The sequence below is a fragment of the Lipotes vexillifer genome, unplaced genomic scaffold (assembly GCF_000442215.2).
Source record: "Lipotes vexillifer unplaced genomic scaffold, Lipotes_vexillifer_v1.1 scaffold916, whole genome shotgun sequence".
In the NCBI taxonomy this organism is placed as follows: Eukaryota; Metazoa; Chordata; class Mammalia; order Artiodactyla; family Lipotidae; genus Lipotes; species Lipotes vexillifer.
The window spans coordinates 753,740-768,024 of NW_006798383.1; the positions used below are offsets into that span (position 1 = coordinate 753,740).

Here is a 14,285-nt window from a genome sequence, read left to right on the forward strand (position 1 = left end):
GTGGGAATTTCAGCTTGCAGTAACTGTAGCACTGGGAACCAGGGCCCCAGTAGGGAAGAGAGGAGTGGCTTTCAAGACAAGCGGAGAGAGATGGGTAATCAGGGATGGAGAAGGCATTACCAAAGAAGTAAAATCCTTGGGAAGGTGAGATGCTATAGGATCTAGGGCACATGTGAAAATTTCCCCTGTCAAGAAAGGGACACTTTTTCAATTGTAACAGGAGAAAAAAAAAAAAGGAGAATGTGGGTGCAGGGGCAGATAGAGCCATAGATAAAATGTTAGGAAACTGGAGAGTTCCTTTCTGATACTTCTGTTTTTACAATGAGTTGTGATACAGTGGTTCTGAGAGTGGAAATGTATAATGGGGGTGTTAATAGGAGGAATGAGGAGTCTCTGAGAGTGGAAAAGGGAGCCAATCAGAGGAACGTGTTGTATTAAGAGTCTAATTGAGGTTTAAAGTATTAATTTAAAGGGAAGCCAGTGTAATTACTGAGAGAATTTCTCTAGCAGTGTTTATCTTCTGAACACACGCACAGAGAAGATGGTTGAATTCTTCCAGGGTTGGAGTATATGCCAGGCAAATGCGATGGCAGGAGAGAGTGCCGATATATTTTCTAGGTTCTGATTACAATAAATGAGCTATGTGAAGGCTGCTTTGATTCACTGATACTGTCAGTTAAAAGTTTAAGGTCAAGGCTCTTGACAATATCTATTTCAGAGGAAAATCTGACATCTTCTATTGCCCTATTCCGAAATTGAAATGCTTTTGGGAGTCCAAATCTGGGCATGTACACATATACGCACATGAATCTCACATACAGTAGTCAGTCTCTTCTTTTCTATACGGGGAGTTCAGCGTTGGTCCAGGGTTGTCTGTGACTCAATGCAGAAGGATCTCTAATCCTATCTTCCACTGCAGAACCACTTGGCTCCCACTTAAACTTCTGTTCTTCAAGTTTTCCCTTATCAGTGCAGAGGTGATACTTTCCTCTTCTACCTGCTTGTTGTGGGCAGATTGTGTTTTCCAGAGTGAACCACAACAATATCTCCCATCCCTCATTCTCTTCCGTAGTGTGACCACCACCACTTCCCCATCAAGAATGGAAGCTTAATTCCTGTCCATTTGGATTTGGGTTGGCTTTTGGGAATTACTTGCAATGAATAGAATGGTTCTATGTTCTAAGATTTGGTCTGAAGAAGCTTTGCAGCTTGGAATGCTCACTGTGCAGATGCTCCCCCTCAGGATGCCCCCTCCTGGACTCCAGGCACCAGCGAGAAGCCCAAGCCACATGGGGGGGCCACTTGGAGATGCTCTGTTGACAGGCCCAGCTGAGCTCAGCCTTTGGGTCATCCTTGCCCAGAAGCCAGACTTGTAAATGAAGAAGCCTCCAGATGATTTCAGCCCTCAGCTATGTGAATCACCCTTAGCTGCTTTATTTGGGGAAAAAAAAAAAAAAAAAAAAAAAATTGGATGTCTGCTAAGGCCCCAGGCCTCGTGGATCAGAGAAAACCCCTTCCACTATGCCGTGTTCAAATTCCTGATCACAGAATCCATGAGCATTAAAAAAAAAGTGGGGGCTGGGGGGTTGTTGCTTTACATCCCTGAGTCTGGGGTGGTTTGTTACACAACAAGAGATAGCTGTGATACTCTCCTATTTTTCTCACTTTGTTCAGAATCTATACCCATTATGTAAATATCTTTTTTAAAAATATACTTCTTTCTCTTTACCACACCTGCATCCCTGCAGGCACGGACTGTTCCAAGGAAGCAATGCCCTCTCCACTCCCATTGCACTGGGGCAAGTATGTGCATGGGTGAATAATTACATAGTTGGTTGTTTCTATTTATGTAAACTAGATTCCTCAGTAGGTCTCTACAGTTTATACGTCCATAGATATAGTACTTTCCAAAAATGTTACAGCATTGCACTTCTCCAGGTAAAGAATGAATGGCTGTTTATCCATGCCTTTAAGATCACTAAGTTATTTTAATTTTTGCATTCTAGCGACTGAACAATGGCATCTAAAACTGGTGTGTGGATTGAATGAATACGTTAAAGTAAGGGGGCCTCTCTGGCACTTGCCACGCCGTGTTGGTAGACATCCCAGAGTTCCGCGCGTCGGAGGCCCTTCTGCCGCGGCTGCCATTGCAGAGCAGCAGCCATGGCTCTGCGCTACCCATGGCCTTGGGCCTCAACAAGGGCCACAAGGTGACCAAGGACGTGAGCAAGCCGAGGCACAGACGCCGCCGCTGGCGCCCCACCAAGCACACCAAGTTCGTGCAGGATGTGATCCGGGACGTGTGCTGCTTCACCCCTTATGAGTGGCGGGCCACGGAGCTGCTCAAGGTCTCCAAGGACAAGCGGGCCTTCAAGTTCGTCAAGAAAAGGGTGGGGACACACATCCATACCAAGAAGAATAGAGAAGAGCTGAGCAATGCCCTGGCCGCCATGAGGAAGGTGGCAGCCAAGAAGGACTGAGCCCTTACCCTCTGTGCACAATAAAACTTTTTCAGAAAAAAAGAAAAAGATAAAGTAAGGGCTTGAGCTGCTGCAATCTGTCAATGAGATCAATGTTTAAAGATTAAGACACTAGACAAAATATTGAGTTGATAGTTAACAGAAAATGTTTCAACAACTTGATTAGACACAAATCCTCAGCACTGTATTATAGTGTTCAAAGATCACTAGATCAGAAAGCTATCTAGTATTTTAGCAGACATTTCATTTTCAAAGGTGTTATGGGTTTAATGGTTTCCCCTCAAAATATGTTGATGCACTGGCCCCCAGTATCTGTGAATATGACCTTATTTGGAAATGGGGTCTTTGCAGAGGTAATCAAGTTAAAATGAGATCATTAGGGTGGGCTCAATCCAATATGACTGCACGCTTCTAAAAAGGGGAAATTTGGACACAGAGACATATACACAGAGAATGCCATGTGAACATGAATCAGAGATTGGGGTGAAACATCTACAAGCCAAGGAACAGCAAAGATTGCCAGCAAAGCACCGGAAGCTAGGAGAGAAACATGAAACAGATTCTCCCTCACAGCTCTCAGAAGGAACCAACCTCACTGACATCTTGATCTCAGACTTCTGGACTCCAAAACTGTGAGACAATAAAGTTCTGTTGCCCTAAGGTTTGTACCCAGTTTTTGGTACTTTATTATGACAGCCCCAGGAAACTAATGCAGAAGGAAAACTGAAATATCAATGAATGGTTCTTTGTTATTTTCCAGGATAGCTTTAGGAAAGGAAGAGCTGAGTTATCTGTTCCCATTACAGGCAAGTAAGGAGCAGTAACAAGGATTTTATAGGAAGTTTGAAAACCAATTTTCTCAGAGTTGTGAAAACGGCAATTTTTTGAGCAATAATTTTTTCCCTCTTGAGCTCAATCCAACCCAGAAGCTTCCCGCTCCAATTAAAAGTTAATTTTAGGGGCTTCCCTGGTGGTGCAATGGTTAAGAATCCGCCTGCCAACACAGGGAATACGGGTTCGAGCCCTGGTCCGGGAAGATCCCACATGCCACGGAGCAACTAAGCCCGTGTGCCACAACTACTGAGGCTGTGCTCTAGAGCCCGTGAGCCACAACTACTGAGCCCATGCGCCACAACTACTGAAGCCCACGCGTCTAGAGCCCGTGTTCCCCAACAAGAGAAGCCACCGCAGTGAGAAGCCCGCTCAGTGCAACGAAAAGTAGCTTCCGCTCACCCCAACTAGAGAAAGCGCACTTGCAGCAACAAAGACCCAATGCAGCCAAAAGAAAAAAAAAACACGTTGATTTTAAAGCTCACACACAGACAACGTAATCAACGTGTTTAGAAAAAAGGGGAGTGGAGGGAAGGTTTGGTTGCTTCTTAGGTGGGCAAATGCATCCTGATCTTATGTAAGAGAGATCAAAAATTGCTTCTCTTTTATCACTTAGTACACTGCATAATATTTAATTAATTATTCATAAATATGCTTTGAAAAGAATTAGGTTTCTATGTCTTTGGGGCTTGCAATTTTACAATTTGAAGTGGATTGGAGGAGACTTTCAGGTCGTCCTAGGTTTCTGTGTGTGTAATACTTCATACATATGAAGGAATGTATGTAACATATGTCTACGTTTTGAAACATAATAATAAAATAATTATCTGTGAGCCTATTGTCCCACTGAAGAAGTTGAGCTTGACTAAGACCATTGTAGCTCCCTGTGTGTCACCACTCTGATCCTACCACCCTCTCCCAGCTCCCTCACCACCGCCCCCCAACACCCCCATCCCCAAACCGGGCTGACATTGAAAACACAGTAATTTCTATACCTAGTCATCTGTTTATTGTTGCTGCCACTATGCCACTGCAGCCTTTGTATCCTGTGAAATGAAACCCCAAGCGTGGCTTCTCCAGCTCCCTAAACCCTAAGACCTCTAGGTAACAACTTTTTTTTTCAAAATGTTCCCAGATTGATTTTTATCACAATCATATTTGCAGATTTACCTTAAAGGGAACTTGGAGTCTGTTTTTGATGTTTCTCTCAATAGAGTTATCAGAGCATCTGTTGAATAGTAAAAGAATTTGTCTGGTCTTTGTCTCTGGTTCCTGGGAAAGAGCTTCTAAACCCTTTCATATGCCCACTTCTAACACAGAAGTGTCTTTGTTATTCATGCCGAGTCTCTGGGATCACACTTGAGTTTATGATAATGAGGTGACTCATGGTGGATCCCTAGACAGTTTCAAGGTGGGGCTGGCCATGCCAGAAAGACCAACTCTGTATTTAGAGAATTGGAGCTTTCAGCCAAGTGACATCAGCCTGACCTCCTGACTTTCAATGAATAGAAGGAGCTAGAGACTGAGTTCTATCACGTGGCCAATGAGTCAATCAATCGTGCCCAAGTAATGAAGTTCCAATGAAAAAATCTGGACACCAAGCTCTGGTGAGACTCCTGGTTGGTGAACACATCAATGCATCGAATGGGTAATGCATTCTGCTTCCTTGGAAGAGAATACAGAAGCTCTGCATTTGGGCCCTCCCAAACCTTGCCCTATGTGTCTCTCCATTTGTATCTTTCATACAAATAAAACTGTAATTGTAAGTATGGCACCTTCCTGAGTTCTGTGAGTCATTCCAGCAAATTACTGAACCTGAGGTGGTCACAGAAACCCTGAATTTTTAGCCAGTTGGTCAGAAGTGTGGGTAACCTGGAGACTCCTGAACTTGTGGCTGACATCAGAAGTGAGGGCAGTCTTCTTGGGAATGATGCCCTTAACCTATGGAGTCTGCACTAACTCTGGGTAGTTAGTATCAGAATTGCAGTGCAGTATTGCAGCATCTAGTTTGTAGCTTGTTACAGAACAGACACTCATTAGGTTAATCAGACTTTTTTGCTAAAGAGAATTAACTTTTATTTTGAAACATACCATATCCTTTCTGGGTATCGTCAATAATTGGAATATGTCCTCTGTAAAGGAATTCATCACCTTGATCAATTAGAGCTTCCTTTACCGCCTCATATCCATGTAAGACCACAGTGATCTGGGATCCAAGGTACAGAGTGTAAACGGGGCCATACTCTTTGGCCAGCTGGAAAGAGATGCAAGTGGTTGTAAGGGCTATTGTGAAATCTCTCCATTGGAGGCTTCAGTGGAAATTAAGTAATGATTCACATGTAGCTTAGACTTTGCTCCATTAATTTCCTTTCAGGAATTTAATCTGGGGTACAGTCATGGATTCATTCTTTCCTTCATCTATACATGCAACAATTGAGCAAATATTTACTAAGCACCTATATACTGTGTCAGACACTGTGCCAGGAACCCTCATGGAACTTAGAGTCTAGTGGAAGTAACAGACAGTAAATAGCCGAACAAACGACATTTGCAATAGAAACTGAGCATAATTCTATGAAAGCAATAAAGAATGTACTGTATTGGATGATAATGGGAAAACAATAAAATAGATGAGGAATCTATGAGGAGGTAACACTTAAGGTAAAACTGAAGATGAGAAGGAAGCAGCCAGGATAAGGGCCAGAAGGAGAGCTCACTAAACAGGTATTAAAATGGATGAAATCTATATATTTATGATAGCATTGTGCCAAGGGGAAAAATAGAGTGCTACAACATCTGACAGCTAGGGGTGTTTTCAAATGTATTTTACAACCATGCAGTTAAATTCAAAGCAGCCATTTGAAATTACTTATATGAGGATGTACAATGGTGCAGAAACATGTTCAAGTTCTAAATTAAATTGTTGAAAAATAAAATTATGTTTAAAAATCCATTAGGGAATTCCCTGGCAGCCCAGTGGTTAGGACTACGTGCTTTCACTGTCAAGGATGCAGGTTCGAGTGCTGGTTGAGGAACTAAGATGCTCCTGCAAACTGCGTGGAGCGGCCAAAAATTTTTTTAAAAAATCCATTTGTTAAAAAATCCATTTGTATATTATAATCCTCCATTTTTTATTTATGATAATGATTTCTAAGAGGCAAAACTTGACACCATTTTTTTCTGCCTTTTTTTTAACTTAAATGGTAGAGAATTTTGCCATTTTGTACCCCTTTTCTCTGTCCCAGGAAAATGAAACTTACTTCCTTTGTTCCCTTTGAATGAGTGTGTCTCTATATTTTGGGGCACAAAATGCCAGGTCCTCCTCTCCCAACCTCACCCTCAGCTGATGACTTTGCTCTCTATTTCACAGAGATAACAGAAATTACCAGAAGAGAATGTCCATATGCTTCTACCACAGCATCCACTTGTTTACCTGAACCTGTGCCCGTGTACATAGTTTTCTGTTAACATAAATGACTCTCCGTGCTCCTAAAAAAGGCCCAATTATCCAACTTGTACACTGGATTCTAGTCCTTTTGGCTATGGCAACATGACTTTCCTCTTTACAGCAAAACTGAGCAACATCACCCTATTTTCCCCATTCCCCAGCCCCTGGCAACCACCATTCTGCTCCCTACAAGTTTGACTCTTTTAGAGTCCACATTATGAGTGCATATAGTATTTGTCCTTCTGTGTCTGGCTTATATAACTTAGGATAATATCCTCAAGGTTCAACCATGTTGTAAATGGCAGGATTTCCTTCTTTTTTAAGGATAAATAATACTCCTCTGTGTGTGTGCATCATATTTTCTTTATTCATCCATCAGAGGACAGTAATTAGGGTTGTTCTGGAGAATATATGCTTGCACAATGAACTCATTGAGATAATACTTTTTCCCAAAGAATATTTCCAAAGGAGTGAATGTCAGTCAGGGTAGCAGAGCTGGGCTGTGTCAGAGCAAGATGTGGGGATCACTCATTAGAAGGAGGATCATAAAGTATTCCACAGATTAGTATAAAATAGTAATAATAATATAAAAGGACAGTTATTACATTTGCTTGGCTTGCCTTTTGGTAAGTGTTACACACAGAGGGGACTGGAAGCCTTTCAGTCAAAGTATGTTCTGACTTCAGAATTTTCCCATTCACTAGAATTCAACCTATATCTCAGGTCAGGTCAACACACCTCACTACCTGCTCTAAAGTGATTCAATCCAGAAAAAAAAAAAAAAGATATCTGTCTTGTAATACAGAAACAGACACCCCGAAGTGTCTTAGTGGTGAGTAAAACTAAGAACGCTTGAAGATGAAATGAAGATAACCTGAAGATGACCCCCCCCCTTACCTGGAGATGACCAGCCTCTAATGAAACCCTTACCTTGGAGAGAGATGCAGGGACATCCTTGAGGTTTAGTTGCATCAGATTCCCAATGATGGGAAGGGGAGTTGGGCCAGGGGGAAGCCTTCCCCCTTTGTGACTTTTCTTCCACACAAAAATGAAAACCAGGCAAGTGACACAAATCACAAGAGGAAGAGTAGTGATTTCCAGCAGTGCCATCTCAGCTACTCGATGTTGGTTAACTGTCTGGATTGCTTGTTAGCAAAGTCTTGTACACACCCAGGGTATGACCTGCCAGCCAAAGGCTGGTCTGAGTTCTTGGACTTGGAAAAAAACAACCTGGAAATGGTTTTGGCCGTATTTACCTTCCTGAAGCTTGAGATTAGGGAGGATTCATATCTTTCCTACCTCTTGTTCACAAAATCTGCAACTTTTGATTTTTTAAGCCTCTCCATTACATGTACTATTTCCTTTTAGCACTAATGATTCATTAACTATAAAGCTGGGGGATTAAAAGGTACAAACTATTAGGTATAAAATACACTACAAGGATATATTGTATAACATGGGGAATATAGCCAATATTTTACAATAACTATAAAGAGTATAACTTTTAAAAATTTTTTCTAAAGATTTATTTTGGGGATGTAGACCAGTTCTAAAGTCTTTATTGAATTTGTTACAGTATTGCTTCTGTTTTATGTTTTGGTTTTTTGGCCACAAGGCATGTGGGATCTTAGCTCCCTGACCAGGGATCAAACCCGCACCCCCTGCAGTGGAAGGCGAAGTCTTAACCACTGGACCACCAGGGAAGTCCCTAACCTTTAAAATTTGTGAATTACTATATTGTACACCTGTAACTTAAATAATATTGTACAGCAACTATACTTCAATAATTTTTTTTTTTTTTTTTTTTGCAAAAATAATTTTTTTAAAGCTAACAAAAAGGGCTTCCCCAGTGGCTCAGCGGTTGAGAATCCGCCTGCCAATGCAGGGGGCACGGGTTCAATCCCCGGTCTGGGGAGATCCCACATGCCGTGGAGCAACTGAGCCTGTGAACCACAACTACTGAAGCCCGCGCGCCTAGAGCCTGTGCTCCGCAACAAGAGAAGCCACCGCAATGAGAAGCCCGCACACCACAACGAAGAGTAGCCCCCCACCTCCCCACCACAGCTAGAGAAAGCCCGCGTGTAGCAATGAAGAACCAATGCAGCAAAACAATAAATTTAAAAGCTAACAAAAAAAAATTTTAATTGCAATCTACAATGATTGGTTTTTGTGTTAAACTAACCTTATATTCCTAGGATGAACACCTTTTCTTTCTCATGATGTAATAAAACTTTCCTATTTTGCTGGATTTGATTCACCATTACTTTGTTAGGGATTTTTGTACCTATGTACATGAGGAATATTGGTTTGCAATTTTGTTCTCTGTAATGTGTTTGGTTTTAATATCAGGTTTATGACAGCCAGATAAAATAAGGAGGCAAGTGCTCCATTTTTTTTAATAAAAGTTTTTAAATTTTTAATTAAAAGATTAGTATTATTTTTCCTGAAAAGTTTGGTAAAATGCCACAGTGAAACAATCTGATGCCTTCCTTGTGGGAAAATTTTTGTTATTATCTAATTAAAAAAAAGAGTTCTAGAAATAGATAATGGTGATGATTGCACAAAATTGTGATCGTACTTAATATTACTGACCTGTACATTTAAAAATGGCTAAAATGGTACATTTTATGTATATTTTACCACAATAAAGAAAAAAAACCCGATTACTTAGTTGGTATTTCAAAACGTTATCTCACTTGTATTTGCATTTAAGGTAATTAATGCTTTTATTTATTCTTTGAGATAAATCTTACTATTAATAGTAATGTCTCAGAATCTAGACATTATGACGAATTTGTTAAAATAAATATTTTTCAAAATCTAAAAAAGTCTACTGTTGTTTCCTAATTACAGAAAACATTAAGAAAATCTATTTAGCACTAAAATTCTTCATTGTTTCAACTTTACTATTTTTCACTAATTTCAGAGCCATCTATTTCTCTATTTTCCCACAGCAGACTATTTGCTTCCATTAACCAACCTTACTGGCCTGCATTCATATATCCTTTAGCTGTGGGGCCACTAGGCTGGGATGCAGCCATAGCCGATGATGGGTTTGTGCATGAAGAACCCAGGCATAGGTAGCTTAGGGACTTCATATATTAATACATTGCTGTATTCCTTCCGGCACTTTCTGTGAAACCAGTGTCCACTGATGCTTACGCTCAGTTGTTTGCAAGCATTTGTTTGCAGACATTCCACAATGAGGTAAATTATTGACTTTGAAATGTTTGAAAAGTTAGAACTTTAATGTTTTGGACATTGAAAGCAAGTGAATAAACAGAGTGGACTGGTAAACATGTTGGAAAGGGGAAGTTTTAAAATTACCTAATCAATTTCCCTGCTTAAAAATCTTGAAAGGGTTTGTTTTTTTTTAATTTTTGGTTTTTAATAGACTTTTCCTTTTATTACTAAGGCTTTATATTTCTAGAGCAGTTTCCGGTTCACAGCAAAATTGAGCAGAAGATACAGAGCTCCCATATACTCCCTGCCTCTCAGCATGAAAGTCCTGAACCAGAGTGGTATATTTGCATGTGTACGTCCACTTGTTCCAGCACCATTTGTTGAAAAGACTATCTTTTCTCCATACTGCCTTTGTTCCTTTGTCAAAGATCGGTTGACTATATTTATGTGGGTCTATTTCTAGACTCTTTTCTGTCCCACTGATCTACTTATCTCTTCTTTTGCCAATACCACACTGTCTTGATCACTGTAGTTTTATAGTAAGTCTTGAAGTTAGGTGATGGCCTCAACTTCATTCTTCACTATTACACTAGCTATTCTGAGTATTTTACCTCTCCATATATACTTTAGAATCAGTATGTCAGTATTCATAAAATAACTTGTTGGGATTTGATTTGGGATCGCATTGGATCTATAGATCAAGTTAGGAAGAAGTAACACCCTGACAATACTGAGTCTTCCTATACATGAACGTGGACTGTCTCTCCATCTACTTAGTTCTTCATTGATTTCTTTCATCAAAGTTTTGTAGTTTTCCTCATATAGATCCTGTAGATACATATTTTGTTAGATTTATACCTATTTCATAGTTTGGAGTGCTAATATAAAGGGTATTGTGCTTTAAATTTTTAATTCTGAAATGTTTTGCTTGAAAGATTTCTAACCTTTGGAAAATTCACTGGTATGTAACAAGACTCAGAAGGCCCACCATGATCCTCTTCCCCTCTTGACACCTACCTCACCAGTCTCATTTTTTGGTGCTCCTATTCTCACTAATAATGTTACACCTGTACTAAACTTTGGTCCATTCCTAGAAGGTTTTTGAACTGAGGTCTTCACGTTATAAGGCTTCACATGTGAGCTTTCATTTTTTAAAGTAACGGCTTTATTGAGATATAATTCACATACAATTCACCCTTTTAAAGTATACAGTTCACTTTGTGTGGACATGTTTTAATTCTTCTGGGTAGATACCTAGAAGCAGAATTGCTGGGTCTTACAGTAACTCTTTGCTTAACATTTTGAGGAACTGTCAAAACATATTCCAAAGTAGCTGTACCATTTTACATTCCTATTAGCAGTGTATGAGGATTCCCATTTCTCCCCATCCTTGCAAATAATTGTTATTGTCTGTCTTTTTTGTTACTGCCATTCCAGTGGGTATAAAGTCCTATCTCATCGTGGTTTTGATTGGCATTTCCCTAATGACTAATGATGTTAAACATCTTTCATGTTCTTATTGGCCATTTATATATCTTCTCTGAAGAAATGTCTATTGAGATCCTTTGCTCATTAAAAAAAGTTTTGTAAAATTTTTGTTATTCCCTGATCTTGAACTGGCTAGCATACCTTCTCGTTCTTTATCTCCCCCTTCTCTTTTTTTACACTACCAGTAGTACATCCTTCCCATTTGTATAGCCTCATCATAGTTGGAATTCTTTGATTAAGGTCTACCTTCCCATGAGACTGCCGATTCTAAGAGAACAAGACTATGTCTTATTCACTATTGTTTTGCTCATTGTTGGTCCAATACTTAACACATTTTAGGTTTCCTGGCACATACCAGGCACCTGAACACTTGAATTGTATTCAATTTGATGCTCACATTGTTTCTCCTGTTGTGTCAGGAGGGCTGCTGTCTCCACTGAGGTTTTAGGGGTCACCTCCTCTCTGACCATTTGTGCTCCTCTCTTCCATTGGTTGAGGGTTGTCCCTCGGGATATTAATTCTTGTGCATATCTGAGTTGAATACATCTGCAGAATGACTGCAGCTTCCATAGTATGGGAGGAACCCTGCAGTGAAAAACAACATGTTAATTGCCTGCATGGCACTGTTGAGGCATGGGGACCCAGTGAATTGCATTTTAAAATACAATAGCATCTGGTGCTCCCATTGCCTGGAACACATTCCACCATTACCATCATTCTCTTCAGTTGCCTGGCTGCCTCCTGTATATCCTTAAAAATGTAGCTCAGATCTGACACTGCCTCCTAGAAACCACCAGGCTGTGTTGACCCCCACCTGTACTCCTTGCATCCAGTGTTCTGCCTGCTGTGGTACTTACCACACTATCATACTTGCCTATTTATTTGCTGTACCATCCAAACCGCACCCCCCTCCACCACAAGGCTAAAAGTCTTTTTTGTTGCCTCAGCAACTAGCACATACTAGATACCCAGTAAATATTTATAGAAAGAAAAGGCAAGATTTAAAAATACTTCAAGATAAAAAATTGAAATAGCTGGCGTCTTAGTCTGCTCAGGCTGCTATAACAAAATACCATAAACTGGGTGGCTTAAACATTCATTTCTCAGTTTCGGATACTGGGAAGTCCAAGACCAAAGTGGTAGCAGATATGGTGTCTGGTGAGAGCTCTCCTCCTGGTTTGCGGATGGCCTTCTTCTTGTTGTGTCCTCATGTGGCCCAGCAAGACATCTCTTCTTATAAGTAGACATCTCATCTACTTCTATTTATGAAGGCTCCACCTTAACAACCTAATTATTGGGTTGGCCAAAAAGTTCCTTCTGTTTTAAAGTAAAAATAAAAGACACATTTTTCATTTTCACCAAGAACTTTATTGAACAACGTATTCACCATTTTGCTCCCCTACCTTCTGCCATTTTTCAGGCAACTTCATAATTCCATCTTCCCCAAATTTTTTATCCTTTTGAGCAAAGAACTATTCCAGATGCCTTTTACATTCTTCCAGGGAATTGAAATTTTTTCCATTAAGAGAATTTTGTAAAGACCGAAATAAATGGAAATCTGAAGGTGCAATGTCTGGTGAACACAGCGGATGAATCAGAACTTCCCAGCCAAGCTGAAACAGTTTTTGCCTGCGTTTTTGTGTTATCCTTATGGAAGATTATGTGTTTTCTGCTGACTAACTCCAGACGCTTTTCGTGGAGTGCTGCTTTCAGTTGGTCTAATTAGGCGCAGTACTTGTTGGAATTGTTTGGTTTTCCAGAAGGAGCTCATAGTAGAGGACTCCCTTCCAACCCCACCATATACAAAACATCACCTTCTTTGGATGAAGACCAGCCTTTGAGGTGCTTGGTGGTGGTTCATTTCGCTTGCCCCACCATCTCTTCCTTTCCACATTATTGTACAGTATCCACTTTTCATCACCCATCACAATTTGTTTTAAAAATGGAACATTTTCGGTGCGCCACAACTACTAAGCCTGTGCTCTAGAGCCCGCGAGCCACAACTACTGAAGCCCTGAACCTAGAGCCCGTGCTCCACAAGAGAAGCCACTGCAATGAAGAGTAGCCCCCGCTCACCACAACTAGAGAAAAAGCCCACACGCAGCAACGAAGACCCAACGCAGCCAAAAACAAAAAACAAACAAACAAAAAAAACAGCGTTTTCATTACGTTTCAGTAGAGCATGGCATGCGGAAATATGGTCAAGAAGGCTTTTTTTGCTTAACCTATGTGGAACCCAAACATCAAAGTGATTAACATAACCAAGCTGGTGCAAATGATTTTCAACACATAGTATAATGTTGTTTGTTCTCAGTGTCTGGATTTGATCGCTATCAACTTCAACTGGTCTGACCGCGGAGCATCGTCCAGCAAGATATCTCCAACACAAAACTTTGCAAACCACTTTTGACACGTTCAATCAGTCACAGCACCTTATCCATACACTGCACAAATCTTCTTTTGAGTTTCAGTTGCATTTTTACCTTTCTTGAAATAATAAAGCATAATATTCTGAAAATGTTGTTTTTCTTCCATCTTCAATATTAAAATGGCTACACAAAAATTCACCAATTTTCATAAGCTTTTCTTCAACGCACGCCAATATGACAGCTGTCACAATACAATCTAACAAAATTGTTTCGAATGAATTTAAAGACAACTAAGCGGGGATTTCCGTGGTGGCGCAGTGGTTGAGAGTCCGCCTGCCGACGCAGGGGACATGGGTTCGTGCCCCGGTCCAGGAGGATCCCACATGCCGCGGAGCAGCTGGGCCCGTGAGCCATGGCCGCTGAACCTGCGCGTCCGGAGCCTGTGCTCCGTAGCGGGAGAGGCCACAACAGTGAGAGGCCCGCGTG

At 40.7% G+C, this 14,285-nt stretch overlaps 1 protein-coding gene and 1 pseudogene across 1 annotated transcript in view; one reads left to right on the forward strand and one right to left on the reverse strand.

The window, feature by feature from the left end:
- The window catches only part of LOC103084494 (cytochrome P450 2C23-like), a 31,942-nt gene extending 24,026 nt beyond the window's left edge, over positions 1-7,916 (reverse strand). The window contains exons 1-2 of the mRNA XM_007470332.1: positions 7,690-7,916; positions 5,403-5,565 (exon numbers count right to left, since the gene is read on the reverse strand). Coding sequence (XP_007470394.1) covers positions 5,403-5,565; positions 7,690-7,869 — 343 coding nt within the window. The 5' untranslated portion in view covers positions 7,870-7,916. The remainder of the gene's footprint in view (positions 1-5,402; positions 5,566-7,689) is intronic.
- LOC103084205 (60S ribosomal protein L36 pseudogene) lies at positions 2,181-2,480 on the forward strand (annotated as a pseudogene).
- Positions 7,917-14,285: the final 6,369 nt, after the last annotated feature.